The sequence below is a fragment of the Vidua macroura genome, chromosome 12, assembly GCF_024509145.1.
Source record: "Vidua macroura isolate BioBank_ID:100142 chromosome 12, ASM2450914v1, whole genome shotgun sequence".
NCBI lineage: Eukaryota > Metazoa > Chordata > Aves > Passeriformes > Viduidae > Vidua > Vidua macroura.
In genome coordinates this window covers 4231670-4259634 of record NC_071582.1, presented here as the reverse complement: position 1 = coordinate 4259634, position 27965 = coordinate 4231670, and the positions used below count along the sequence as shown (strand labels likewise).

General features: G+C 39.1%; 1 protein-coding gene across 5 annotated transcripts in view; it reads left to right on the top strand.

The window, feature by feature from the left end:
• The first annotated feature begins 410 nt into the window (after positions 1–410).
• The window catches only part of RAB8B (RAB8B, member RAS oncogene family), a 29461-nt gene continuing 1906 nt past the window's right edge, over positions 411–27965 (top strand). Inside the window, exons 1-9 of one of the 5 annotated variants that reach the window (XR_008438985.1) lie at positions 411–625; positions 16620–16680; positions 17691–17751; positions 19130–19207; positions 19598–19687; positions 20506–20571; positions 22743–22793; positions 23283–24317; positions 25655–27376. Coding sequence is in view for 3 of the 5 variants with exons in the window: in XM_053988239.1 (XP_053844214.1) it covers positions 502–625; positions 16620–16680; positions 17691–17751; positions 19130–19207; positions 19598–19687; positions 20506–20571; positions 22743–22793; positions 23283–23375 (624 nt within the window). In the remaining 2 variants the exon portion in view is untranslated. Of the gene's footprint in view, positions 626–16619; positions 16681–17690; positions 17752–19129; positions 19208–19597; positions 19688–20505; positions 20572–22742; positions 22794–23282; positions 27377–27965 lie in introns of those variants that run through there. The other 4 variants (XM_053988241.1, XM_053988240.1, XR_008438984.1 and 1 more) reach the window with 4 other exon arrangements.

Sequence of the window (27965 nt, the reverse complement as noted above, 5' to 3'; positions counted from 1 at the left end):
CTGTTCTAGAGTAGGTATCTTATTGTCGAATACCCCCGTTTGCAGTGTTACGTGAGACAGCGTGAAAATAATTTTTGTGTTGTGTGCACAAGTTTCTTTCGGAGTTGACACGCCCAGAGCAACATGTAAACTTCTGAGGTCACACATTAGACTCACTTATTGGTGACGTAAGAGAATTATGCCATTATTTAACTTGAACGCATAGGACATGACTCTGCTTACAACTCCTGCTAGGGTCGAGCGAGAACTGAGCCCGTGGGACGCGGCCATGCGATCGCTCAGTGACAGCAACGCTCCGAGCGCCGCTTGCTGAGCGCCGGGCCCGCGGACCACAGCCCCCGTCAGGCCCGGCGGTTCCGGCGCCGTCACGCGCCCGGGCACCGCCTCCGCCCGCCCCTGCTTCCCTTCCCTTCCCTCCCGGCCCTCCCGCCGGAGTCCCGCCCTCCATCCGTCCCGCGTTCGCCCCCTTCTGCTGCGGCGGCGAGCCGAGCCCAGGCGAAGATGGCGAAGACTTACGATTATCTGTTCAAGCTGCTGCTGATCGGGGACTCGGGCGTGGGCAAGACCTGCCTGCTCTTCCGCTTCAGCGAGGACGCCTTCAACACCACCTTCATCTCCACCATCGGTGAGGGGCCGCGCCCGGGCGCCGCCATCCCGGCGGGAGAGGGGTCCTGCCCGGGCCGAGCGGGGAACGAGGAAGGGAGGGAAGGGCCGGGGGCACCGCCCGTCTCGCCGCCCGGGGTCGGGGCCGCGGTCGGGCCGTGCCGGGCTCCGTGCGGGACCAGGGGCCGGGGCAGCGGTAGCACAGCGTGGCAGCGCCCGGGAGGGATTGTCCGGCGGGGGAAGGTGCCGCGGCCCTGGCGGGGCCCGCAGGGTGCGATCCGCTTCTGCCGCGGCCCCGGCGCCTGCCGTGCCCGCCGCAGCAACAGTTGGGCCGGGCCGGGCCGGGCCGTCCTCCCGCCGCTATTGTGCCGAGCGCAGAGCCCGCAGCCCCTTCCCGGGGCGATCGGAGCCCGCGCCGAGCCCGCAGCGCTGCCGGCCTCGGGCAGAACCGCGGCTTCTTGGACTCTCCCGGTGTGGGGCGTCTCGCGTTTAGGTGCAAACGTTCAGAAAGTGGTGGAGGGCAAGGGTTGTTGGAGCTGCCTGTGTGTGGCTCGTGCTGAGCTGCATGGTGGCAGTGACTCTGGGCAGGTGGTTCAACTCTCACTTCTTCCCTCCACACTTCTAATGCATATATGCGTACTCACGGTTTTGAGATTTGGAGTCGTTCCGTACGAGCTCCTCAGTCGACTGTAGAAGCCCCTTAGTGAGTGGTAGGTGGAGGAACCTTCTCGACAAAAGTTGAGTTTTGTCCTAAATTTGGTTGTGAAAAAGGGTTTATTTCTAAGCCTCTCTAACCTTGTTTAATGGCAGTGAGGTGTGATATATCAAAGCAGGTTGCTGTGACTTACATTTTTGTAAGATTTGTCAGTTTTAAAATACTCTGCTGAAATAAACATAAGCAAAATTTTTAAGGCCTTCATTGAGATAGAATTGATTTGAAACTACAGTGTGGCATGACTTGAGATTTATGTTCAGCTACTTGTAGCTGAGGTCACTTTTAAAGCGAAGTACACTGTTTTGGGGATGAAGGGGAAAAGTGCAGTGGAAGTTACTAGTATTTAGGAGGGCAAAACTAATGCTGACTTTAAAAAAAAATAACACTAGGAGAATGAGTAGACTCTCTTGACAAGAAACTGTTTTAAAGATAAAGTGAAATAGGTGTAACTTGTTTTATGTTGCCCTAATGCCTTGTCCTTTTCAGACATTTTATTGTGCTGAATTTGGTGCAGGAGGTAGAAACAATCTTTATTTAGGCACATATGATTGACTAAATTAGGTGTGGCATAATTTCTAATGCTTTAAGAACAGTTTTTCTGCATTTTTCTGGCACATCTCTCTCTGCAAACATTTTCAAAATGCTGTATCAGTAACACCAGCTGATTAAGGCCTGAGTAGCATTTTACCTTAAGAGGTAGTATTCTGTACCTCTGGTAGAATAAAAGGCTTAATAAACATTAATAAATGCTGTACCATTAAAAAAAAAGCCTACGTTGGCACAGTGCTGCTTCCTTTTACTTCTAAAGAGATAGCTAACATAAATGGGTGTGTCTGTCTTCCAACCATTTTCTTGATGTTTCTTTAACTGCTCAGCCCCTTGATAGATTTTTTTTTCTCACTGATTCACTGTGCAGTCTTGAGGACTGTGAATATGCTTTTGTTTTTTCTTACCTTATTCAGTAAATATAGGATTTGTTCTCATTTCCTTCCTTTATATTTGTTTGTGCAAGGGCCTTATTTTCAAAACAAGTCAGCTTGAAGAAACTTATTAATAACTGAGGTGTACTTTTAATTCCATAGGTAATTCCACAGTTATGTATTCATTTTTATAGTTCTAGTCCCCTTTTATTTTTTAGCAAAGAACCTCCAAGCAGAAAGTTGACAATGCAGGAAATAGTGAAACTGTTCATAAAAGTGCTGATTTATGCTCAAATAAAAATACTTGGAGTTTTTTCAATCTTTGTTGTGTATTGTGTGTGTTGCTTCTAGTTCTGTCATGTGGCTGTAATCTGTTTTTGAAGATGTGCTCGTGTGCCCTTTCTCTCTTCTCAACACTAGTTGATTTTACAGTCATAACTGGTCCATATGATGAGCTTGGGGGAATTCCATTTTTAACAATTCTGCTTTTTTCTGTGGCTGATAAGTCATAGTTAAGTATGGTGTGGAGGGAGGCGCAGGGATGCAGCGCTTCTCCCAAACACACTGCCCTGCCAGTTCAAGTTTTAAGGTCCCCAGCTGAGATTTCTCATTAAATACACAGAGTTTTCCTGGAGTATGAGCTGCCAGGCTGTTTGGTTTGTATGTTCTCCATGAAGTGGATCCTGCAGTAGGATGGTGCTTATGATGGGTGTTCAGTTAACAGTGATTTGTGATATTATGTGTCCTCAGTTCTCCTCTGTTGTGTCTCTGCTGACAAGATCAGACTTGGTTTTACTATAGAAGTCTAAGAACGCATATATTTGAGATGTGTTGACATCAGATTTTATTGTTTAATCTTATGTACTTACATGCTGTTTGTGAGATGAGTCATTTAGATTTTTTTTTTTAACTATGGTGGGGTTAAATTTTTCACAGTTTCAACTTTTTTCTTAGATTTTAGATGCAGAAGTTAAAACAATCTCTGTTGCCATGATGAAAGGGCCCACATCACATCCAAGTACCAGATAACTTCCTTATAATTTCCCACTCCAATTGTTCTTTAGTAGTTTAACCAGGGTTAAACTACAGCACTCCAGTTACCAAAACAATGGGAACACTTTCCAAAAGGAAAAAAATAAAGTAGGAGGGAGATATGGAAATACTGTTCTATTCTAGAATAATTGTTTTACTTCTCCTCAATGCTTATATTATAGAAATAAGTCAGTAATGAATGTAGTTACTTTGTCATTGTACTCGGTATATTCATGTTACACTTCACAGATCCCCTTCTGTTTTGCTGTCATGCAAAACGTGCCTGTAAGGCTACAACATCCATGGAGATTGCTTGGAGGTTAGGAAATGCTCCTTTGACTTTTCTCCTCGAGACTTTGGTCATGCTTGTAATCATAATCAACGTTGGACTGGTTCAGGCAGCAGGGACTTACAGCCTGGTGTCCAACAGTTGCATAAGAAGTGTGATAAAAGTGCAATGCATATGTATTTATAATTCATCAGACTTCTTTTATTATTTTTTTGGGTAACTGTTGGTGCCTTTTTGTCTTCACTACCTGGTATTACTAATACCTTCAGCAGAATTTGCCACCCATTATGAGAAGTGAACCAGTGACCTTTGGATTATTCAGAGCGACGTATTTTCACTCTGTGAAAGCACAGATTGGCCTTGAGCAACTTTGGACATGACAGGTCCTTGTCCTTCAGCAGCTTTTAATTTTTTATACAGGGCTCTGTAGCCCTGTTAGAATTTCTGAAAGTGCTGGCAAGGCATAACGCTGCTATGATCCCTAGTGAGGATCAGCTTTTCGCTGTCAACATGGGATAAAACTTTTTCTACAACGCAAGTGTGTTATGTAAGGTTGTGTTGTTTAGTTTGCTTTCTGAGTGGAAACTTCTGCTTTTGCACACTTGTACGTGGAAAGTAAAATGCAGTTGAGTCAGCTCATTTTCATACTTAACAATTCCTAAAGCAAAACTTATCTTGGAATATCTCATGTGCATTTTGCTAGTAGTTTCAGTGCAATACACAAGAATCAGAAGCATTAATTTAGCAGTTTCTAAGTATCTTAACTTGTTGTTCAAGTAGTGCTGTCTGGTAAAACTGGATTCGGTTTATCATTTAAAATAATATGGGGTTTTTTTGCATTCCTTTCAGCATTTTTTGTATCAACTGGTTTCTATGAGAGTAAAGTCGAATCTTTGTAGCTGATAGCACTTCTGATTTAGTACAAAGGCTTGCTGACAGAAACAAAATTTGTCGTATTTATTTTTTTTAATCCAGGATGATATCAGCATTTGGCAGGAAGTTGCTCGCAAGATAGTACTGTATCTGAGAGTTGAAACCATTTGTTGATTTTACAGAAGTAACTTTTCCTTAGTCTACATCTTCCAAAATAGGACACTACTCTGGCAGGCAAGCACGTGTGTGCTGACCTTTGAACACTTCAATGAAATTCCTTTGTCAAGCAAAATTACCAGCTTCCCTTTTACAGTGAAATTTCCATGTCTGTAATGTGTAATGGAAATTGTTTTAGTGCATTCAAGTCAAATTGTGCTTCATTGAATATTTCTACACTTCTTCTTCACAGTTACTTATTTGTATGATGGACAAGGACTGATAGTTGCTTTCTTGGGGTTTGGGTTTTTGTTACCCACCCTCCCATTAAGCTTCAGCATTTCCTGTCCTTAGTCAATCAATTTCTTTTGGGCTTCTCCAGATGGTGGGAGCTGTAGAAGAAAACACATCAATGATAGATGAGCAAGGAAGGGAAGGCAGGGAAGCATTGTCAGGAGTACTTCTTATTAATGGCCATTACTACAAACAGATTGTCATCTGGACTTTGAAGTGACTGAGGTGAGTTCACTCACACTCAGGTGGCACTGTTACACTTACCTACAGAGTGGAAGTGTGTGTTCAAGGCTTGTGGATTCTGAGACTGTGGTATCTCTTTAGGACAGGGTTTGCAAAACAGTTTTGTGGAGGTAAATACAAAAGTGGAAGAATGAATCTATTTTCAAGGTCAGTGGTGGGTGGTCAGCCAGATGATGAATAGGAAGTTGTAGCTGAAGGTATTGCAGGTTAAAAGCATTGAGGTTTATGTGTCTTGTAACTTTAAATTTGATTCTAACACCTAGCTGGCAGCAAAAGACATCTTAACTTTGATTTTCATCTGCTGGTGAGGTTGCATTACCTTACTGTATTCTGCAACAAGCCAGCAATGGAGTTGAAATTGTTTTCTTTTATTAAAAATGCTGCTGCAGCTTTTGTGTTGCGTGTTTTACTCTGAAACAGTGTGACAGATGTCTGAGTGTTGATGCCTATTCCTAATTGGCAGATGGAGGTCTGTCTTGGTTAAGTGTTACTGGTTATTTGAGTGACAGGAGGGCAGTTTCAAGCTGCTTTTCTGACTTGGTTTGAATGCAAAGTTAAGTTACTAACTTTTAATAAGGGTAGGAACAAATGTCTTGGTTGATGGCTACAGGCTTTGAGAGAGGTATTGAAGACACAGCTTTTGTCTGGGAATTTTTAATGTACTTTTTAGAATGGATTTCCTAGTCCTTCTGTAGTAGAAATACAGCCTTTTAGCAGAAATATATCTTGGACTGTCTTACTTCAGAAATTAACTAAAATTCATAATAATAATAATAATAATAATACATGCAGTGTTTATAATGATGGCTTATTTCATGTTTTGTGGTAGAAGTTACATGGTTTTAATTCAAAGGATATTTTATTGTTTTTTATCTTTAATTGGATGTTATGTTAGCTTAAGTGTCAAGTCATCTGGCTAACTAGATATATAAAATAGCTCTGATGCTTTTCTAACGTGGATAAACTAGGAGTAACATCAATAAATTTGGACTGTGTCAGGCTTATGTTCAGAGTTAGAATCATAGACTCAGGATATCCTGAGTTGGAGTGAACACAGAAAGATCTTCAAGTCCAGCTCCAGGCTGAACAGACCAAGTGCTCTCAGCTGTTCCCCATAAGGTTTCTCCTCCAGACACTTCACCATCCTTGTGGCCCTCCTTTGGACCCTCTCTCAAGCTTTGTATCTTTCTTTTACTCTGGGACACAAAACTCGGCCCAGAGGCTTTTAGTTGCCAGCCTTGCAACTCAAAACTTAGGTCAGTAACTTCCTGTCCCAACAGAGGTTGCAGTGGGTTGTAATTTAGTGCCTTTTAGTGCCTTTTAAACCAGCAATTGAATCTAATATCAGCTTAATCTTGTGGTTTATAGTAAACATTCCTGTTAAATGTAAGCTATGACACTTTTGATTAGATTGTATGTAGTTACAGGCAAGTAAAGTACTACATGTGTCAAAAGGCTTCTCTTCTAGGGAGAGCAAACAGTTGACCAAGTTTAAGACGTATTCATTTTGCTGCCATCACACAGACTCCTCTGCTTTGGGCACCAGAGGAAAAACCTCCTGATGCTGAATGTCAGTGGCATCCTCTTATATGTATGGCAACATCAAAAAACATGTCAAGCAGGCTGGTCACTAGTAGGAGTCTGGCTCCAGTGGAGATTCTGTTTTTCTGGAGATTGGGAAAACAAGGCTGAGTATAAGAAACTAGGCAAAGCTGAAGTGCCTGTCAGCCAGGGAACACATACACTGCTTCCCCTGCCTCCACACCTCCCAACAAAATCCTCCTTTCTTCCACCTGACAGAGAGCAATAGCTTTCCTTTACTGTGTCAAAATATCTTGTCTGTATGGTGTGACTTCTCTTGGGATTAAAGCTGGAGTATCTCTGTCAACCCAGGCATGGAAAGGAGGAAAACAAACAGAGCAACTGCCCAGAAGAATTTTTTCTGACTTAGCAGAAGTGATGTAGAAAGTACTTAGAACATGCAAAGCAGGAAAAGCAAATGAAGAAATAAAAGAATTAATTAAAATTAATTCATTAAAAGAACCTTGCAGGGTGTAGGAGAAGAAAACAGCTATGTGGCAGAAAGGAAAATATGACCTTTCTTAATAAGTCAGGTGGCTGTGCCTGTTAGTATAGGCAGTAAAAACCTTTCAAAAAAGCCTATTTTGTCATTCATGTAAGAAGTTAAAGCAGCCCTTCTTCTCTCATGTCCTTAACTGCCCAATCAAACAAGCAAATCACAAACCAAAGCCCCCCATGCTTACTTATCCCCATGGATAAAAACATGGGTTTAAAAAAGCCTCTGGTGAAAATGATGTTTTGGGGCTGCTGAAAATGCTGTCTATAAAACTAACTTCAGTAACTTTAAACCTTCTTTGACTTTTTGGCCTGATTTTGCTGCCTCACTAGGTACTTCCTACACTTGCTTCTAACACAACTGTATTCAGCCTCTAACTGAAATTCCTAGATTAGATTATTTATTTTAACAAAGATAATTCTTGCTGGATTAGACATTTTGCTCTTCTTGGATCCTTTTGGACAGAGTGACAATTAAAGCCAAGAGCTGTCTTACTGATATTGTTGATATGTGCTTTTTTTGTTCTCTGTACTTTTTCTTCCAGTGTAAGCAGGTCTGTGCCCTCTAAAGTGAGCAGTGTTTGTGCATTCCTATAAAACTTCCAAAAATTTCATCTCTTCTGTCTTTACAGTGGCCATGTGTAACTTATACCTGCTCTAACATTATCCAGTTTAACTAGTTTTTATCTCTGATGCTTTTGTAGCATCCCTGAACCTATCAAGGAAGTGTTTGGCAGTGTGAGTTGTTAGACTGTAGCAGTGCTCACCTATGTGAGCACTATGTGTTCCCATGGTGTTTTCCAGAACTGTTTCCATGGTGTTTAAATGTGCAGCTGGTGGGGTTTGTATGTGGTGCCAGTCACAGGCAGGGCTGGAATAGAAGGTACAAAGTGCATTGTTTGAACTGTGTGAGCACATCTTATCTGTAAGTCATCATGGACTTGCCAGTTCTTGCTTTGCTTTGTGGATCCTGGGACACTCAGTGTGCTCACTTTTCATGTAGCACCTCTTCTGTTTTAAACAAACAATGTTCTGGCCCCTCAAAATCTTTATTTCTTCTTCACTCTGAATAACCAGTTCATGTAGAGCCCTGAAACTTTTAAGAGGCTTTTTAAAGAAGAAATGGCATCTCCATTTCTCATTGGCCAGACGTATGGATGTACCAGGACCAAAAATTAGGGAACAAACCCAATCCTAATCTTTTTGGCCTGTTCTTATTGTCACAGCTGAAGCTTGGTTTATGAATAATAAAAAATGAAATTTAAATCGTGGTGGCTAGGCAGTACTGATTGCATGAGACATTTTAATAAGCCATTTTTTCAACCTTTTGGATTCTTAAGATGCAAACTTTGGATAAAGTAATTATTTTTGTCTTTTTCCTGACAGCAGTATTCAGTTAGAGTTATTTTGGTTAAAGACAAAATTTTCTATGTTTTCTACACCTACAAACATAGATCATTTACAGGCAAGAGATTTGGGATAATTTTTTTCCTGTTCTTGGAGGGTCAACTTTGGGGTTGGGGATTTTTTATGCTTTGTTTTTTTTCTTGTCTTACCTATTAATTGATGCTTTTGATAAGAATCAATCACATGTCGTCTTGTATTAAGCACTGGACTTCTGAAAGAGGAATCAAATTTTTGCATCTAGGTTTTTTGCATAAGCAGCCTTCTAGATGGGGAAATCTGGTATTCTTACCCATTAAAGCATGTGGCAGAGGTTTTTTTCATGTTGTAGAAAGCTGCACACTGCACATCCTGGAGATAAGAGGAAAAGAAGAGCTTCAAAGTAGATGAGAAATGTGCAAGTCTCCCACAGCTGCATTACAAGTTGAGTGAGTGTGGGACAGGGAGGGTCCCTGGGAGGTCACTGCAGCTATTTCTCCTCTATTCCCAGCCCTAGCTGGAGTGTGACATGCAGAGCAATTCCTGCACCACTCACAGAGGAGAGATCTGGCTGGGAGTACCTGTGCTCTCAGGTTGTGCCATCACCTGTTCCAGATGGTGGTGAGCTGAATTATGGCACTCACACAGGTGAGTTTGAAGGAGGAAAGGATTTGGTTGTGACACCTGGTCCTGGCAATGCCTCCCCCCAGTTTCAGCTGTGAAACAATAGCCTCAATTCAAGTCTGTTGGTCAGTTTTTATGTTTGCTGCTCTCCAGTTGCATCTTGGCTTGAAAGGAATATGTTCTCTAAGCAACTAAGTTAATGCTTTCCTTTTAGAGACAGGCAGTCTATAAATAATCCTTAAAATAAACAAACTTTGCTGTCTGTATCAATAGTACAATTTTAATCTATTTAAAAATTATTTTAGATGAAACTGAGTTACCATCAAGTGTAGCTTATCTTTCATTCAAATTAGAATGAGAGGTAGACCATAAGTTAATTTCTGTGCACTTTCATAGTATCTAGACTGTAAGCTCTAAAATACATTCTGCAGGGATTCAGCCCTTTTAAAGTTGGGCTCTTGTGACAGTTGATAATTTCACTCATGTCAAGTAGTATTAAGCTTCTAGTGTTATTTTGTTTTGTAGTCTTGAATTTTATATTGGGTATTTTTGGTGTTTAATATCATGCATTTCAAAAGTTGCTCAAAGCAATCTGCAAGTTGACTTCAAAACACTGAGAAGATAATTTCAGTGTTCAGGGTGCAGTGTCCACGCTGAAGCCCTGCAGTGCACAGTTGTGGTGGCAGAACTCACAGGAGTACTGGTGTGAGCAAGTGGCTGAAGAGCACTGGATTCAGATCTTAGTGTGGTAATCAGATCACACTGTAGGCTACTGAGCTGTAAAAAACATGGATGTCTCAAATGTTGGTCTAATTCTGTTTGCTATAAATTGTATTCTGTATACTTTCTTCTCTTTTAAGTAGAAAGTAGCTTATCTTAAGAAAGGAAGCTTAGGGTGGCAGTTGTGCCATAGCTGAGGGGATACATGCTGCAGGAAGTGGCACTTTGCTGGCACCCTGAACATTGAGCTGATCTTGGTCATAGGTCTCAAGGCCTTAGGAGCAGGAAACTGCCTTATGTCACACATGCACATGGCATCCCTGTTCTTTATTGCCTTATTGCCTTACCTACTTTAGTCATTTCTATATATTTGTTTTGCCAGAGTCTAAACTTTCAGAGCCTTTCCAAGGTGCAAGACACTGCTCTGTGCCTCATTGTGTGGAACAGTGGTTTTGGGTTTTTGGTGTGGGTGAAGAGTTAGATGAAGAAAGGCCAGTTAACCTGAAGGAGCCTATTCAGCCCACTCGAGGTTACCAGTGTGTTGTGGGTTCTTGTGGGCTGCTCAGAAAGAATGCAATAGAGTTTGTCCCTTTAAGTTGTGAAAGAGTAGCTAGAAGTGGTTGCACTTGTGTTTAATTATAAAATAATTTGTTTTATGACTTTTGAAAAAATGTTGACCTTTACCCTGCCATGGTGTTGTATGTTAGTCTGCTGTATTTTTGAATGGGTGCAATAAAAGACTACTGCCTCTTTAATTTACATACTGATACAAGACATTGCTGAGATCATCTGAAAATTCTTTGCAGATGTTACTAGGGACTAAAGCTAAATGTTCAAGTTCAAAATGACTAGACTTTGTTCTTTTGTATGCAGCTGTATGACACACTGGTATGTTGCAAGGGTTCTCTACCCTGCCTTTTACAGTGATCTTGACTCCTACTTTGTCATTTTTTATTTTTACTATAATTATTCTAGGAGGATTAGTTTAAAAGCAAATTTCTGAAGCTTCATTTATCTACCTTTGTAGATTGAGGCAGTATACTGATGTAGCACAAGCAAATGTTCTCTTGAAAACCACATAAAAAATATTTGTGTATTTAATCCAATCCCTGCAATACCTTCTGCTGAGAACAAAAAAAAAAAAAAACAAAACAAAAAAAAAAAAAAAAAAAACAAACAAAAAAAAAAAAGTAATCTCTGGGTAAGCTTGTGGGGAAAATCTGTGGGAGCAAATTGATGTCCCTTAGCTGTTGGATGTGTATGAAAAGAACAAGTTTCTGGAGTACTGATCTGTAGGTCTGTCCATGGAAACTCCTGAGCTCTGTTCCAGTGTGTCCTCACCCAACTCTGTGATCACTGCTGGTATCTGCTGTGTGTCACCTGGTGGTGGCAGAGGTGTGTGACAGGGCCCCCAGTGCTCACAGCCCCTCAGAGTGGCATGGAAATGCCCTGGCAGCAGATGATGCTGAAACAGCTGCTGTGTCACAGGGGTGGGAGGCTGCTGCTCTCCCTTGGAGGGATGAGCAGGACTGCAGCAGAGGAGCACTGCTGCTTCCCAGCTCTTCTATGCAGCTGCAGCCACTTGCTGTCCTCAAGATGCACAGCCTAGAGGGAGAAGTATTTTCTGAGTAATTCTCTCTCAGGATTCAACAAACTGAGGGTGAAGTATATTGATTTTCAGTTATGCGCCTCTTCTCACTTCCTTTTTTTTTTTTTTTTTTTTTTTGAAGGTAAGTTACATATCTGCTTACTTGGTTCAAAGTTGCTTTTAATTCACTTAACCCAAGTGACTGCAGAAAATGTTTTCCTTTCTTTTTGTGTATCTTAGGACTCTTACATGTCCTGCAGTGAAGAATTCGTAAGGAGTTCTCTTTTCCTGGCTCAACCCATTGAAAAAAAGCAAAACCCCATGACCTCATGTGTAAATGAAGTAGGCTAGAAAGGGCCAATGCTGTGAAGCTGGATCAAGCCTAGCTTGAAATTTGATGCATAAAGTCCAATTTTTCCCATGCTGATTTGCTCAGAAGAGTAACAAGACTTTGTACCTTGGCTCCTTCCCCCATCCTTTTTATTGTGGTCTATGTCCAGTAGTGGTGAGTGCCACAAAGTTCTGTTTATCATGGAATCCCATTTTTAAAAAAAGTTTTATTTCCATTTCATTCTTCCATTCTTACTTCAAAGGAGTAAAATAAGATTTAGACACATAGGAAGACAGCTTCTTTAAGAGGGTGAGGCTTTTATTATATGCAGGTCATGCAAAACAGTTCCCTTTTTGTTTTAATAAACTGTGGTGCATCTTTTATGTTCTTTGATAGATGAGACAAAAATAAGATTTTTCTAGCAAGCTAATCTGGTATTCATTTTTTTCACAGCGTCTTTGCCAATTTTGGTGTTTACTGACTTCTTAAAATGTCTTTGGCTTATATATTAAATAAAAACAAAAGGTAAACAAATTAAAATGCTAGTACATTGAATACTTAAAAAAAAAGTATTGATTTGTCAGAGATGGAGCAATACTCTGCTGGGGTAGATACACAGGCTAGTGTATGCTATCAGAGATTGATGTTTATTTACATCCTGAATGGTGCTGATTTCCTGTCTGATTTCTTGCTACAGCTGCACACATAAGGTCCTCCTGCTGCAAACTAGTGTTGAGCCACGTGAAAAATTAACTTAAAATACTGGTGAATTGGGTAATAAAGGTAAAGGTTAAGAATTCTAATATTTGCCTGCCAATGGCAGGATTTTTTGTTTCAGTTTCATTTTTTACGCTAGTCTGTATGAGTTTCTTTTGTGTCTGCACTTTACTGCTCTTAGAAAACATTCAGGAACATGACCCTTCCAGAAGCATTTTGCTGAGCAGACTGAAGTCCCAAGAAACCTTTACCTTCAGGAATTATTTTCTGGTACAGTTGGAACAATTTACTGGCTCCAACCAGAATACTTCGGTTTGGTTTCTTAGCTTTCTTTGTGCTGTAGCATTTTCTGCAACAGCAATTTTGTTGAAAAGAAGAAACAAGACAATCTGTCCAGGCAGTGGTACTATGTAGGGAAAAATTGTAGTGGAGTCCCAGCTGGAATAGATACTGTAGCATGAAAAACATGAGATATTGGCTCTGATGGCTACAGAGTTAAAATCAGGGTGAGGGGAGAACAAAAGAGTAACAGTGATGCCCTGAGAGTAAGCTACTGTTTTAAAAACTAAAGTAACAGAAAGAATTTTTTCAGCCTCCCTGCTCAGTTTGTCCTTACATTCCTGTAAGAATTGCGTCAGGCTGGTTTGTTGAAGTTCATGGTAGAAAACCACTGGTACTAGAGCTGGAAAAGGAACTGCTCCCTGTGTGCTGCTGGGCAGTCTGGCTGTTTACTATTGTAGTGTTGAGAGCTCTTTTTAATATTTCACAAAATTACTGCATTGCAGCTTAATTCTGGGTAAAATCGGCCCAGGTGGGCTGGAATAAGAAGAAACATAGCTGGGAAGTGGAGCAGGGGAAAAGGGAGTGGCAGAAGAGCTTTGGGATATGAAATGGACATGACTTCTTGGCTTATGCCAAAAGAGGCCAGGTGAGGCCAGTCCACCTGGCCTGTGGCATTTGGCTTTGTGTCACTGAGCAGGCATGCCCTGAATTTTGTCAACTCTGCGGAGCAATGCAAGGTAGACACAGCAGCATACAGCTGCCACAGTTTTCTGTGAGAGCCTTCGTGTGGCATTAATGATGCTGCCCAGTGTGCTCTTAGACAGAGTTTTGTTTGGAAGCTATGGAAGCAAATACCCTCCGTAAAGTGAGGAGAGAGGCCTGTAGTTAGCAAGGATCTGGAAAGGATTTTGAAGAACAATAAGCCCTCAGCTACTTTCACCCCATGCTGCAAGGGAAACGCAAGCAATTACAGCTCTAACTAATGTGCAGTTCAGATTGCACATCCTGAGTTCTATCCTTGCAGGATGCAGGTTTGTGATTCCTGCAAAAAATGCTTCTGTATGGCTCTGATCTAATACTTACTTACAGGCTAATGTGTCAAACTTTCATGTGACAACTCCTCTTTAGCAGTTAAAGATAATTATCCTGTTAGCATTTGCACTCTTAAGCATTAATCTGGGTCTGTGTTTTCTAAAAGCTTCTAAAACTTAACTTCAGATGGACATCCAGATGTCTCTGGGCTTTTTCTCCCTACTGGAAGAACATCATTTCATGTTGCATTTTAAAACTGCTAGCTGTGTGATCCTTTGCAATCAAACTTTAATTCACTGACTCCTCTTTATTTGGCCTAAGTAACTTTTCAAACTTTGTATCCCAGTGTATGACTGTGCAAAAGAAGAATGGATTAACAACATAAATCTTCTGTCAAGAGTTAGTGTTGAAATTCTATAGCTGTTGGAGTGTTTTACGTGGTGTAATTTCGATGTAGCTGTAACCAGATCGTGGTTTGTGCTTTGCCATGCAAGAGCCCTTGGACGGAAGTGGCAGCACATGTCACCAGGCTTGCTCTGAATGTGTGTAGCTCACCACTTCCTCATACTGAAGTGAAAGAATGAGAGAAACATCAGTTTCTAGTTCATTTTAACCTCCAAAAAATTACAGTTGCAGAGGTACTTACAGCCTTTCTCCTTATATTCTTCTTTTAGCCTTGAAATGAATATTTGAGAATTTGGATGAAGTTCATACTAGAAATCTTAAGTTCTGAAAAGATATTTTTTATGCAGGTCCTGACATTTAGAAGTCATCAAAGGAGTGGTTGTATAAATAATTTCAGCGCTGCAAGGGAAATGAGTAACCATGAGAAACCAGTCTGTGCAAGAGCTGGATTGGTGCATGTGGGAAGCTTGTGCTGCAGTCAGGAGTCCTTCTCAGAAAGCCACCCCTACAGGATCAGTCACTTGTGTGTCTCAGCTTCAACAGTTCACAGTGCAGGCAGAGTTCTCTTTCAACCACAGCACTCTCTGAATCTAGTTTTCCTGCTAGTTGTTTCCTAAAGCTTCAGGCCTAGACACAAATGAACTTTTAGAACTGATTTAATTTGCTGTTGCCACGATAAAATGCTCTTTCCAGAGAAATCCATATTCATGCATTATAACATTTGAGGCCAAAACAAAATCTATTCAGGGCAAAGGTTATTTGTTTTCAGACCGGAATACAATTATCTGTGATTTCAGCAGCTGTGATTGCACCTAGTTAGGAGAAAAATCTTTACAAGGGAGGCAATATCCTCTGCAATGTAAAATGGAAACACTTGCCAAAATTATGTTACATAGGATAGGGATTTTTTGAAAGTGCATATAATTCTCACGTCATTTTTAGAAGAGTGTGAATTAATGAAAGTATCTTTTTTCCTACCGGTGAGTCTTGTGAAATTGTAATTGTACTAGTAATCATAGCATTTTAAATTAATGCAATTAATTTTGTATGCTGTTTAAGTGCTGATGTGATATTTTTGCTCATAATTTGTATTCCAACTAATGAGATTAACTTAGCATCCATGGCACATTAAGTGACCAAAACTTGTTATTTTCAGTATATTAAAACAGTAATATTGCAAGTGAGAAGAATGAAATTCAAATAACTAATGAACATCAATATTTCATATTAAGTTTCTACTGTGGTGTAGTAAAAACTCCCGTAGCTTCCTGTTTAGTGGATGGATGAATTCTTAAAGCTAAACCCAGCATTTTTCCAATTAAGATACTTTTGATAATTGTAAATTAAATTACATTTTAAGAAACTTTATTTAATTTCTTCTAACTTATCCCCGTCTTTTACAAACTACAGCTAAGTATCAAGTAACTATTTAAGATGCAGTGAAGAAGTGGGCCATTTGTTTCCAAACCAATTAATTTGGGGAATACTGTCACAGGATTGAAAAATCTGGCAGTCATGTAGTAGTGAGGCTTGAGCAGTCTCAATTTGACCTGTGTTGTAATACAAATTTAGAGATCTCAGAGTAGTTAGGATTAAGGGGATAGTCTGTTTGGAAATCCAGCTCACCCCTCTAAACCTTAAAAAGCATTATGAAGCCCTTCTGAATTAATTTTTTCAATTGTTTTTTAAAACCTGTGGCTTAAAATCTGAAATTTATTTTCAAAATCAATCTGAGAACTGATGGGTACCATGTGGAAGTATAAAGGGCAAAAGGAGAGAAGTGTTTTCTTGTTACTTTTTGGAGCTTTCTAGAAAATCTTAATTGTTCCCAAATTAGTGTTCTTGAAAAAGGAGTCTTATATCTCCTGTGCTGTATTACTGTGATGTCTCCTTAGATTGCATCAAACATCAGTTTTCAAAAGTAGATGCTGGCTTTGACAAGGAACTCAGGGTTCACAGGATGTATTTCTGACTCTGAGCCAGGGAGTTGACTTAAACTGCAGGGACTAGTCAGATGTTCAGGAGAGATACACATTCATACTAGTGACTGATTGGTGTAAAATGAAGGATTTGGAGATCAAGTCTTCCTCAATGATCTTGACTAACTAGTACTGAGCCCGAGTTTGGCCTGCTTTTATTGTGCAGAATAATTTATCCTTGCCCTGTTGGATGCAGCTGAGAACTTTGTGCCTTCTCAGCACTTCCAAGTGTGTGCAAGTAATGGCAGCTTCTGAATATTCTTTTGACTAAGTTTGCTCTTATCAAATTGCCAAAAGGAAACCAAACACTTCCTTTTCATTAACTGCAAAACTTAAGAGTATCTCTTTCTCTGGCAGGAATCGACTTTAAAATCAGAACAATAGAATTAGATGGAAAGAAAATCAAGCTACAAATATGGTAAGTATTTCAAAGTAGTTCAGGTTTTCAGTAACTTGAATTCACTTTGAGAAAGAATATTTCAAAGCTTTTGAGCTTCAGTGTACCAGAAATGTCATACCTTTTGTTAATTGATTGTTCATAAGGTTTATGCTTTCTCCTGGCTTGCCCTTGGAGTGGTTCTGCTTCAGTAGCACTGGCAATAGCCTGCATGCAAGCACCACAGCAATTTCCTAGTTTATCAAAAGCTGTCCCCTTAAATGTGCCTTTAGCTTTTCCGTGTGGAGGAGAAATATTAACTTGGTAGCTGTAAGCTAAAATATGCAAGCCAGTAAATGTAATCTCCTCTGGTACTTTGCTACCTGGTTGTACTCACCAAGGCACAGGTGAGTGATAATTCCTTGTATTGTGGCTTAGTAGAAACTGAGTCTCCTGAGCCAGAATCCTTGTGACTAAGGAGGTGCAGTGCCACAAGTGGCTGATAAAAATGTTCTGTCTGTAACATAAGTTAAAAAAGCTGGGTTTTGTCAGGCCTTTGGGGTTCAGCTCTCCTGAGGTGTGACTGATATCTGCTGGGTCACTCACAGGCAGGTGCTGCTTTTGAGTCACCCAGGACAGAACACCAGCACACTGAGGTGTAGTGGCTGACCTTAGCAGCAAACTGGATGTGACAGTGCACTATCCTGAAATAGTTTATTGCTGTGTGTTTTAACTTCTGTTTAACACAGGACTTGGACACATCAGAGCTTTTTATTTTTAATTACTGGAGGGCAGGCTGTGTAGTGCTGAGTTTTATTGCTTGCATGAAAACTGGAGTGGTTTTGTGCCATGTTTCTGGTGCTGCTCTAACTGCTGATGTAAAGAGGGTAGCTTGGGAGTGAAGAAGCTGCTGAGGGCTGAAGAAACTTGTGCAAACAGCCAAAGGTGTGTTTTTCCTAATGAACAAGTATCAATACATTGTTACTCTCTTTAATAAGACATCTCTAAGTACAGATGAGTGTAAAACAAATCCTTTCTTTCACTGAATGCAGGGATACAGCAGGCCAGGAGAGGTTCCGCACAATCACAACGGCTTACTACAGAGGAGCCATGGTGAGTGCTCACACTTCAAAAAACCTAAACACAACTAGTGGAATTGGTTTGCTGTTCCTAAGTTTGTGTCGTGTAAGTCTTCCACTGGAGGACTGGATAATTGTGGCTTGAGATGTGGGGAATGAAGTCTGTGGTTTGGCTGGGGGTTTACTCTTTGTTTTTCCTTTTATTATGTGCTGGTACTCAGTCTAGGCCTGTTTTTTGTGATGAAACTTCCAGCCCTATTTTCTTTTTTAATATAATTAAAATTTCTGCAGATTTTAATAAAATAAGTTACTAAGCTTTAATCAGATAGGTTTGGGTTTTTTTTTAAAATGCAGTCAACCCCTTTAAACACTTGAAGTGTTTAAAAAATAGATAATGAATTATTTTAATATTAAAAGTGTGTTTCACTGACTTGCTTTTCCTTCAGCCAGTAGAGAATGCAAAGTCTGGGCTAGAAATACAATCACCCGCAACACCTACTGTTAAGTTTTCCTCCATTGAGAGTGACTTGAAGTCAAATAATTGACTTAGAGCTTGCACCCTTGTGGTACAACGCTTGTAATCTTGTTAATGGCTCTTAATGCTATGATTTGAGATATTTTATGTTGGAACTCCTTTAATTTTGACTTGGTGGTTACTCCCTGTGCTGCTGTTTTAGGCTCTTTCTGCTTTGTATGAACAGATCTGTGACATTCATAGGCTGTGGGTCCAAATAACTTCACTGTTACGGAGCACAGGGAGAAATAATAATGGTTGTGGCACTGTATTAGAGCTCTCCAGTGCTTAAAAAGGCTTTGGCAGTGACCTGGTCTTCTCCCCAGTCTATGGCCAAGGACTTCTATTTGTCCTATGAGGAATGATTGGAAAGGCCTTAGGAAATGGAGGTGAACCTTGCAGTCTGTCCTTAATGCAGTGGCTCTGTGGTTTCCCCTGCTTTGCTAACTGTTGAGATCCCATGCCAATGTATGTACAGAACTGCTGGAAAGAGCTAAAGCTTCTGGGAGAGCCCCAGGGGTGAAAGTTTCTGCTGGCCCCAGCAGAATGGAGCTGGCAGGTTTGATATCCTGGACTGCTTAAAGCTGCTGCATCTAAATGTGACTTTAACCAGAGAGTCCTGGTTGCTGGTGTAGTAGAACTTCTAAACTTGCCCTGACTGTAGGCTAACAATTAAAAGCTTTGGAGAGGTGGTGTGTTTGGCCTCTTAACAGTGGCAAAAAAATGTTGAATAATAATATTTTGTGTGAATTCCAAACCATGGCATAATGCTTTGAGAAAAGACTTACCTATAATCCAATGTTGAATTTTTTTAGAACTATAATTGAAACTAAAGCATACATCAAAAGTCAGCCAATAGTACTAGCTCATCTAACTAGATTTTCCTAACTTTATTTAGGGAATTATGCTGGTGTATGACATCACAAATGAAAAGTCTTTTGACAACATAAAGAATTGGATAAGAAACATAGAGGAGGTAAGTGCTTTGTTCCATCTTATGATTTCCCTGAGACAAAAAAAAAAATCAAGTAATTACTTCCAATGCAGTAGCCGTGCACCACTTAGGAGTAAAGTGTCTACTGCAACATTTCCAGAATAGCCCTGTGCATGTGTGCAACCTGCTACAGAGCTCATGGCACATATTTGATCTATTACAGTACATGGGCAAATGTAATCTTGGAGTATTTATTCCAGCCTATTTTAATATTTTAATTGCTTGTTTCAAGAGTCAGCCTCTCTCAGTAATGCCTTCACATTAGATTATTTCCCTAAAATAAAATAGTCCGTTGTGGAGGAGTTTGACACACAAGTTTCTTTTCAACAATGATGCACTTTGTTCCTGAGAGATTACTTTTTCTTCTTCCAGCATGCCTCTTCAGATGTAGAAAGAATGATCTTGGGTAACAAATGTGATATGAATGAAAAAAGACAAGTCTCAAAAGAAAAAGGGGAGAAGGTATGATTTGGTAACTCACCCTATTTAGAAGCCTACTTCTTGTAGGATTTTAGCTTCTGGATGTTTTGTATGTTTTAGGCATGTGAGAGAGAATGGGTCTCAAATCTCTCATTTCAGAAACTTTTATATGTATAGGATGCCAGGTTTAGGGTTTTTTTTGTTTTGTTTTTAAATAGCACTTAACTGTCTTCAGGTTTGAATAAACTTAATGGTACTGTTGTCTTGAGGGCAAGATCACGTAAAGAATATTGACCTTTGATATAGCATGAGGTATTCTAGATCTCAATATAAAGTTTTCTGTATAGTTTGACCACATTGTACTCAATTCATTCAAGGTGGTTACTTATTCTAGTTGTAAGTGCTGTTACTAAAGCTTAATGAATTAATTAGTTATTCTACAGAACAAACCAGTGAGGAAGAATACTATAAAATCTCTCTGCACAGCTGAATTAGTCTGTGTTGGTAACACAGCTTATGGGATGATTGCATTGTAGTTTTCTGGTCCACAATCCGTATCAAGAAAGATTCTATCTTAATGTTCTTTTAGAACCTAAATAGGTATTTTGGTGGGAAATTAATGTCTTTTTTTTTGTTTTGTTTTGACTCTATGTGAGGGTCTGATGAGTTCTAATACTTTGTCTAATTGTCTTTAATGTTCTTGCAAGAGAAAATAGAAGTGAAAGTTGCTTGGTTTGGTTTTTAAAGTTTGTTGTAGCATGCAGCATCTATTCTATTATGAACCTATTGTGAACCTGTGTGAAACATTACTTTTACAAAGGAACTTCTAAACCACTGAAAAACTTTAACCTCTCTTCCAGTTAGCAATTGATTATGGAATCAAATTTTTGGAGACAAGTGCAAAATCCAGCATAAATGTGGAAGAGGTAAGAGATGAGTGCTACACTTGAATGTTTCTTGAGTTCCTTCTGTGAGGTATGCTCCCTGATCTGCTGGGCTTTCTCATCTGACCTGGCACCTGAAGTCCCAACTGTACTCCTGGGTCTACTGCTACAATCCAACTGTTTCTGGTTTTCTGGTAGTGTCTGGAATTGTTTTAAAAATGGGTGTTAACAGAGTGATCTACTATTAGATCACTCTAATAGTAGATTAGAGTAATCTAATATTTAGATTACTAAATCTAAATATTAGATTTAGTAGCAAATCTAATATTTGCTACTAAATATTAGTAGCAAACAGTTCCCTTAGATGTCTGTGCCTGCTAGTTAAATTTCAAGTCCTTTTGGACAAGGAATAGGTTTAATTTTAGAACAGTGCCTTGTGCAGGAAATGGGATTCTTTGCTTTCAGGATAACATGCTACAGTGTCACAGAGCCTTCAGGTTACTGCTAAATACATGCTGTGCAGTTGAGGCTGAAAATTCGTGTATTAACCTGGAACACCAGGTTGTAAGCTCATGTTACAGGAGGAAAAAGACTCAGAATGCTGTTTATAGATTTATAATCTGTTTTCCTGCAAATAAATTTCGTGCTAAACCCACAAGATCTCCATGAGAGCTTAAGGAAATAGAGTGCGAAGGAAGAGTGGCCCAAGTCCAGTCTGTCTTGCTATAAATCACTCCTGTCATCTCAGGGAGGGTGGGGGAAGATCTGAGCTGTATAAGAAGTGTGGACAAAAAAGTAACTGTATCAAAGGCCAGTTAAATTAAGATTTATTCATCCAACAATGTAGACTTGTGTTGTCCTTATACCTAATCATTTAAAAGTTTCTCTGTGGGATTTTTTTTCTTTAAAAATCCTGCAAACACCTACTTAATTCAGCTCATGTATCTGACAAGTTAGCTAGAAACTGAAGACATTACTTTAAAATAACAAGAGGGATGTTGTGCCAGCCAGCCATGGATTTTTTTCTGATTGTGGGGTGATTGTTTTACAGGATAGAGTTAGAACGGACTGATCTGCATCATGCTGCACCTGGACTAGCTTGATCTGATTTTCTCAGTGTCCTTGTGATTCTTAGAGCAGACTCTGGAAGTGGGCCCATGAGGAGTCAGTACCAGGCGGGATACCTGAATTCCTCTGGAGAGTTGACTTGCTTTCTCATGACATGGCAGTTTAATTTTAACCCTCTGCATGTCATGAAATGCACAACAGTAGTTTGTGCTTACTCCAAAATGTTTGGCTCTCTGAATATTTTTTAAATTGTCACATGAATGGTGAAGAAAGCATTAAAAAATGCAGCTGGTGTAGGCATTTGGCAATCACTAATGATTTGGTTTACTTTCCACCAAATACTTGACTTGCAGGGAATTACACAATTGTGATATTCTTGGGATCAGAAGTGCATTAATTTATTTGTTGTGATTTATTTACATTAAATGAGTGCCTGTCTTTGGCTATATTCCAAACACAATGAGAGGGAAAGTGTTTATACTTCTTACATTCTGGAACTGTCCTTTGGTTATTAGGATCTCCAGATAACCTAAAGTCTTGCTTTTTCCTGCTCCTGGAAAATTGCAGAGCTTTCCTGCTACAGAAGTTTCTTTGCTCCTTCATACATTGAAATCTGGGATGCTGAGATTTGCCAGAGTAATTATTCATGGGGTTTTGTCTTTAATTGAGATATTGGAAGCTTAAATAGCCTTATAGATAGTCCAGAGTAAAGCTTTTGGAGGACAGAAAGCAAGCTAATCTTAATGTGAATTCCCAGGCTTGTCCTTCTCAAACCTCTCTGGGTTCCTAACTGTGATGCACAGTTCAGTTGCGGGGGGGAATAAAAACAGGATTAGTATGCAGCCTTGTCTTCAGCTGATTTTTCTTTCTTCCCCCAGAGTTATGCAATGGGAAGGTCTGTTCATTTGCTTCAAAGATTGGCGAGATGGAGACTAAAAAAAATATATTTTTGCTTCTAAAGCATGTTTACTGACGTTTTAAATATACAGATATTGTGCATAGAGTGTCTTGCAACTCCAAGTGCTTCTAGTGGCCTACAGAACACTGTATTGTTAATGTGTCTGGCTAGTCCAAGTTTATCATGTCCTTAATGTGTCTTGTGACTAACTCTTGTTTGTTTTTTCTTTATTTCCACTCCTCACCAGGCGTTTTTCACACTTGCACGAGACATTATGACAAAGCTCAACAGAAAAATGGTTTGTATTTCCAATTAGCATACAAACTAAATACAGTGAGAGGATAGCTATCATAATACTGAGTAGTAGCCCTATCAAAAAACTCCTGGGGATTACATTAGTTTCTGGATAAAATTTGAGCAGTGATTTATCATGCTTTATTACACATCAGTGTATAACTATTAATTATTTTGCATGATCATTAACACTGGGCAGCCTGAAATTGATGTGTCATTCCAAAATGCAATAGTGCGATCAGTGTTTTATTATGTAGTCTCTTCTCCAGCTAATTCTTGAGATCTTGATTGTTATGTAATTTTTTTTTTTTTTTTTTTTTTTTTTTTTTTTGTGCCAAGTGATTATCGAAATCTGGATAATTGAGGAGCTCAAGTTGCATCAGATCTCTGCTCTGGTTATTGCTTTGCAAGCAAAGGAAGTAGGGAGGGAGACTAGGAAAGCTAGAGATGCTATTTTCTGCATTTTATGATGTTGACACTCTTTCTCTTTCAGAATGACAACAGTTCATCGGGGGCAGGTGGGCCAGTAAAAATAACAGAAAATCGATCTAAGAAGAGCAGCTTCTTTCGATGCACGCTACTTTGATGAACTTCTAATGATAAGACTGCAGCACACTTAGAACCTTTTCTGCTTCTTTGAAAGCACAGGGTCACAAAGCCTCAGAAATAATACCACCAAGCTGCTGCTGAGAGCTCCATTGAACATAGACTGCGATACACAAACACCAAGTGGATTTTGCTCACTAAGCCTATTGACCTGTCAGGCTCTTCTTTCTCAGATATGGAAGCTATGAAGTGGAGACACAAATGCAAGATTTAACTTGTTTTCCTTTTTTACTTTCTGTTTTATTGCCTGTTGCAAGAGCTGCTATGTTTCTTTTAACTTTGCACATCCATATTGGCCTCTTACTGCCTGTTACAGCACAATCTTACATTTGTATTTGCACAGTTTGACTTGTAAGTAAGATTCTTAACAGATTTGTGCACAGTTTTGTTTCTTTTTTTAAACAAATTTATTTTCAAGCAGAAGAGCCAGGAGAAAAATTAAGTCTCATTTCCATTATTTTCTATGCTGTATACTCATGGCCATGCAGTATGGATGTTGTTGTTCTAGTGATGAGAATTACTGTAACAATTGGCATTTAACAATTTATACAGATTTTGTCTCTTAGATGCACAAATCTGTTTATGCAGAAGCTATGGCTTCTATTCTGAATGTAGTATGCTTTTCTTTCTTTACCGGACTTAGCAAAGTTGTGTTCTGAATTGCCAGTCACTGTCTGATTCACAGATGCACCTTTCAGTTATTTGAATAAACACAGTGTCTTTCCTTGCTTAACTTCCCTTTGTTAGCTCAGACTGTCTGCTCCTTTTTTTGGTTTCTGATGAGGAAGCACACTCTGGATTTGAAATCATCACCACAAATTGGCCTCATCACTATCACTTAAGTGGCTTGTGGAAGCTGAATGCATGAGTTTTGAGTAACCTCTTTGTGGATTCACTTGTTCAGAAATGACTGCTTCTAAAGGTGACTTCCATTTCTACTCTTAATTCTAAAGATAGTTCGTTAAAGTCTGTAAGCATTGGCAGTAAGGAAGCCTCCCATTAGGGCTATAATGTATTCCTAGTTCTGCAGTTTATGCTGAATGTGTGTCTTTGGTCTGCTTGAGCAGTTGTTTTTTCATCAAAAACTGGTACAGTGACCTAGACTGTTAGAAGCAGAGGTGAAACATAGTTGCCTTTTTTACTCAACTGAGCATTGTATAACCTAGTCTTTGTTCTACTACTTTTTTATTGTCTTCGGAAAAATTTTCTCAATGAGCAATTAAAACAGGTGCTTTAGTTCTGTTGGTGTGCCAAACGTGGACCATTGTAAGCTTTAACTACAAGTTTGTGTCCAGCATGTTTGCTGTTAGGGGATGGGTGTGTTCTGTCATTGTCAAAGGAAATGTCTGACATGCTTTTGCTTCACTTCGTTGTCTGGAGTTGTAAACAGTGAGTTAGTTGTTACCACAGAGAACCATTTTGTTGTGTCAGGTACTGAATTTGTCATCTCTGGGTCTGTTTGAAATAGTTGGAAAGCGAACAGGCCAATAGTGTTAGATGTAAAGCTTTTGATTTTAAAGGGTTTAACCTTAGTAGCTGGTTCCATAAAATTTTAGGTAGTTATCAGCCTGTCCCCACACGTAGTTTAATAGAAGTAGTTCTTGTAACTAGATGGTGGATCTCATAAACTGCTGTTGTTGCACTAGAACAGAGAAACCTTCACTGCAACAAGGTTTAGTGAAAAAACAAAGCAACCCTAACTGCTCTGTTGTCTGCCCTTGATGTTTTTCTTGGACAGGCTAAAGCAGTTACGTTTTCTGTATGGTTAAAAAAAGTGCTTCTATACAGAAAGTGTTGTGACACCAATTATGAATGTTGTTTATTTTCAGTAATTTACCTCTGACTTACTTGGTGTCGTAATACTTTGATTTTTATCTCAGGGGTTGTCTGCAAACCAAAACTGACATGTTCTGTGTTTGGCACTGTTTACAGAATGCTATGTATTGTTTTTCCTGTCTTCACTGTGTGGTTAAATGTTCATTCAATATTAGTCTCCATGAACTTCCCTTTGAAAGAGCCTGTAAGTAGTAGAGTCTATGAAGTGCTTCTTGAAGCAGCAGCAAATTGGGGTATCTGCTCTGTATGGGGGAGGGTGGGAGGGAGAAAAGAACTTGCTATTTTCTTACATTTAGCTGTGCTAAACTGTACATAAATGTGAGGTAAGACCATAGGAAATTCACTTTATGCATGAGAAAGTACTGCAGTAAATATTTCCCTTTGCTTATTGTTCGTGTACAGTTCATCTTTTTCTATTTGTAGAAGAATTTAATGCAGTTTTGTTGTCATCTGCTGAAACTGAAGAATTCTAATTTCATGTGATCTTATGGATAAGGTAAAATGCAGATTTCTTTCTTTATGTCTTTGCCCCCACCCCACTTCTCCAGCAGTATTAAATGGCTGAGTGGCTGCACTTTATCAGTGTGCTAGCTTTTGGTCAGTAGAGACCTTTCTGTGTACAGTCTGCCCTGTCAGACATGGAAAAATGTGCTGTATCTTAGCATGCAAACCAGCTGTATGTTTTACTGGGATATTTTAGCTATGGTTTCCTCTAGACAAGCGGGTGATGATAATGGTATTGTTCTGCCTACGCATCAGATGCTGGGTATTACAGGCTTTTCTAATATCACTATGATTGTTTTGTGCAGTCTCTGTTGTTACTTTGCTCAAGACTATATAATCTTAAGTTTTGAAGGACTCTTAACTATACCTCAGTCAACTAGTTAGTACTCTAATGCCCATTAGAATGAAAGTCATATACTTGTTATTCACTTAGCAGGAAATTTATTTCTGTTTTCTTCCAGAAATTGCCATTAACCTTTCAGGAAAGCAGACATTTTTTGGTGGATTTCAATAAAACAAAAATGCTGCTTATGCTTTGGAGTTTTAGGAGAACTTTCCTTCAGCCCCATGCCTGTGCACTATATCTTGAGCTATATTTTTCTAAATGGTTTTAAAAAAAAAGCCAAATGAAAAACAAACTGATCTCAGTGCTTTGCAATTTTATCTTTCAGTCTGTGCTCAGCAAAACATGCACAAGAATTTTTTGTTGAGTGTATAGAGAATATGTTATTGACTTACCTGGGAGTTCTAATATTGCTAAAGCTTAAACCACTCATGTAACTTAATGCAGCTCACTTTTCTCTTTGGGGAACAGTCTCAAAAATGCTGATTGACTTTTCAGACCTGTAGTTCTTTTTACAGAAAATATTTCCCATTATGACTTTCTCATTCTAGTCTGCTGAAGTTAAGAGAATTACGTGGATCATTTTCACAAGTGAATAAAGAAGTCTTGAATGTACATATCACATTAAAATATTGTGAAAGCATAATGATATGAAAGTCCATCAATAATATGTAAAATGCATAAATGTGTTATTTGTGAAAATGCATTTGTTGTTTGGTTACCTATTAATGTAACAGAATTTTTGCAATGTTAAACTTGCTAAGGATTGGTCTGTAGGTAATAATAGGTCTTTTTCCTCCTCTGTTCATTGAACTGCTTATACCATTCTCACTCTTATAAATAAAACTTGTATTTCTTTCTTCCAAAAAAAGCAGGATTTACATTGATTTTTCTTGTTTCTGGTGAATTTAACTATTTCAGTGCATTCCTATGGCCTTACGAACATTTTTGCAAATAAAACTTCAATTACCATTATTTTAATGCTATATAGCTACTAAATTCAGAATAAAAAGTATAGTCCTTGAGAAAATGCTTAATTTTGAAATAGAAGTGTTCTGCTGTGTGTGTTTAAGCACATTTTACCTCTGGTATAAAGGTGTAATGTGAAAAGCTCCTGCAGATAAAAGTGAACTTGTCATGTGGTTAACTTGTAAACCTAATCATTAAATGTGTATTGATGTATATAGATAAAAAAACCAAACCCAGCTCCTAAGAAAACCTTCATAATCCAATAGTTTTATTATTTCATGTGAACTTTTTTACAATGTGTGTCTCAAATAAAAGTTACATAAAGAAAAGCATTTTGGAGTATTTTGTATGAAATATTACACGTAGTTTTTATACAGTTGGCATTTCCACTGGACTTTTGATACATTTGTTGTGGAAAGGTGTCCTGAGGGCTTGTATCTGTAAAGCTTAGTTTAACTAGTGATGAACCACAAGGGTTTTTGGCTGTCTGCTTGTTCTTAAACTTCACTGTTCTTTAGAGTTGTCCAGAAAAATCCTTTATTTCTGTAGTGATTGCTTAAATCTTAGTATATTTTGATGACCTTCAGTTTCCTAGGAAACTGTTTTCTAGACATTTAGTGTAATGAAATGCCTGTAAAGGTAACATGAGAGACAATTTCCAGTTTGATTAAGAATCATCTACTGACAAGCTGTTAACATTCTCTTTTTTTGTTGTTGTTTTAAATCAGCATTATTTGAAAGGTATGACTCTGAAATAACTTGGAGCACAAATATTGCCTCAATATAGCAAATATTGTTTGTCCAGCGTCCTTCAGCTGAGGAACAAATCCCAAATTGAGGAATTTGGCAAATACTTGTTAGCTGTTATATTAGCAATAGTTTCTGCCTTCCAAATTATTGTGATTTAGCAGTAGCTCG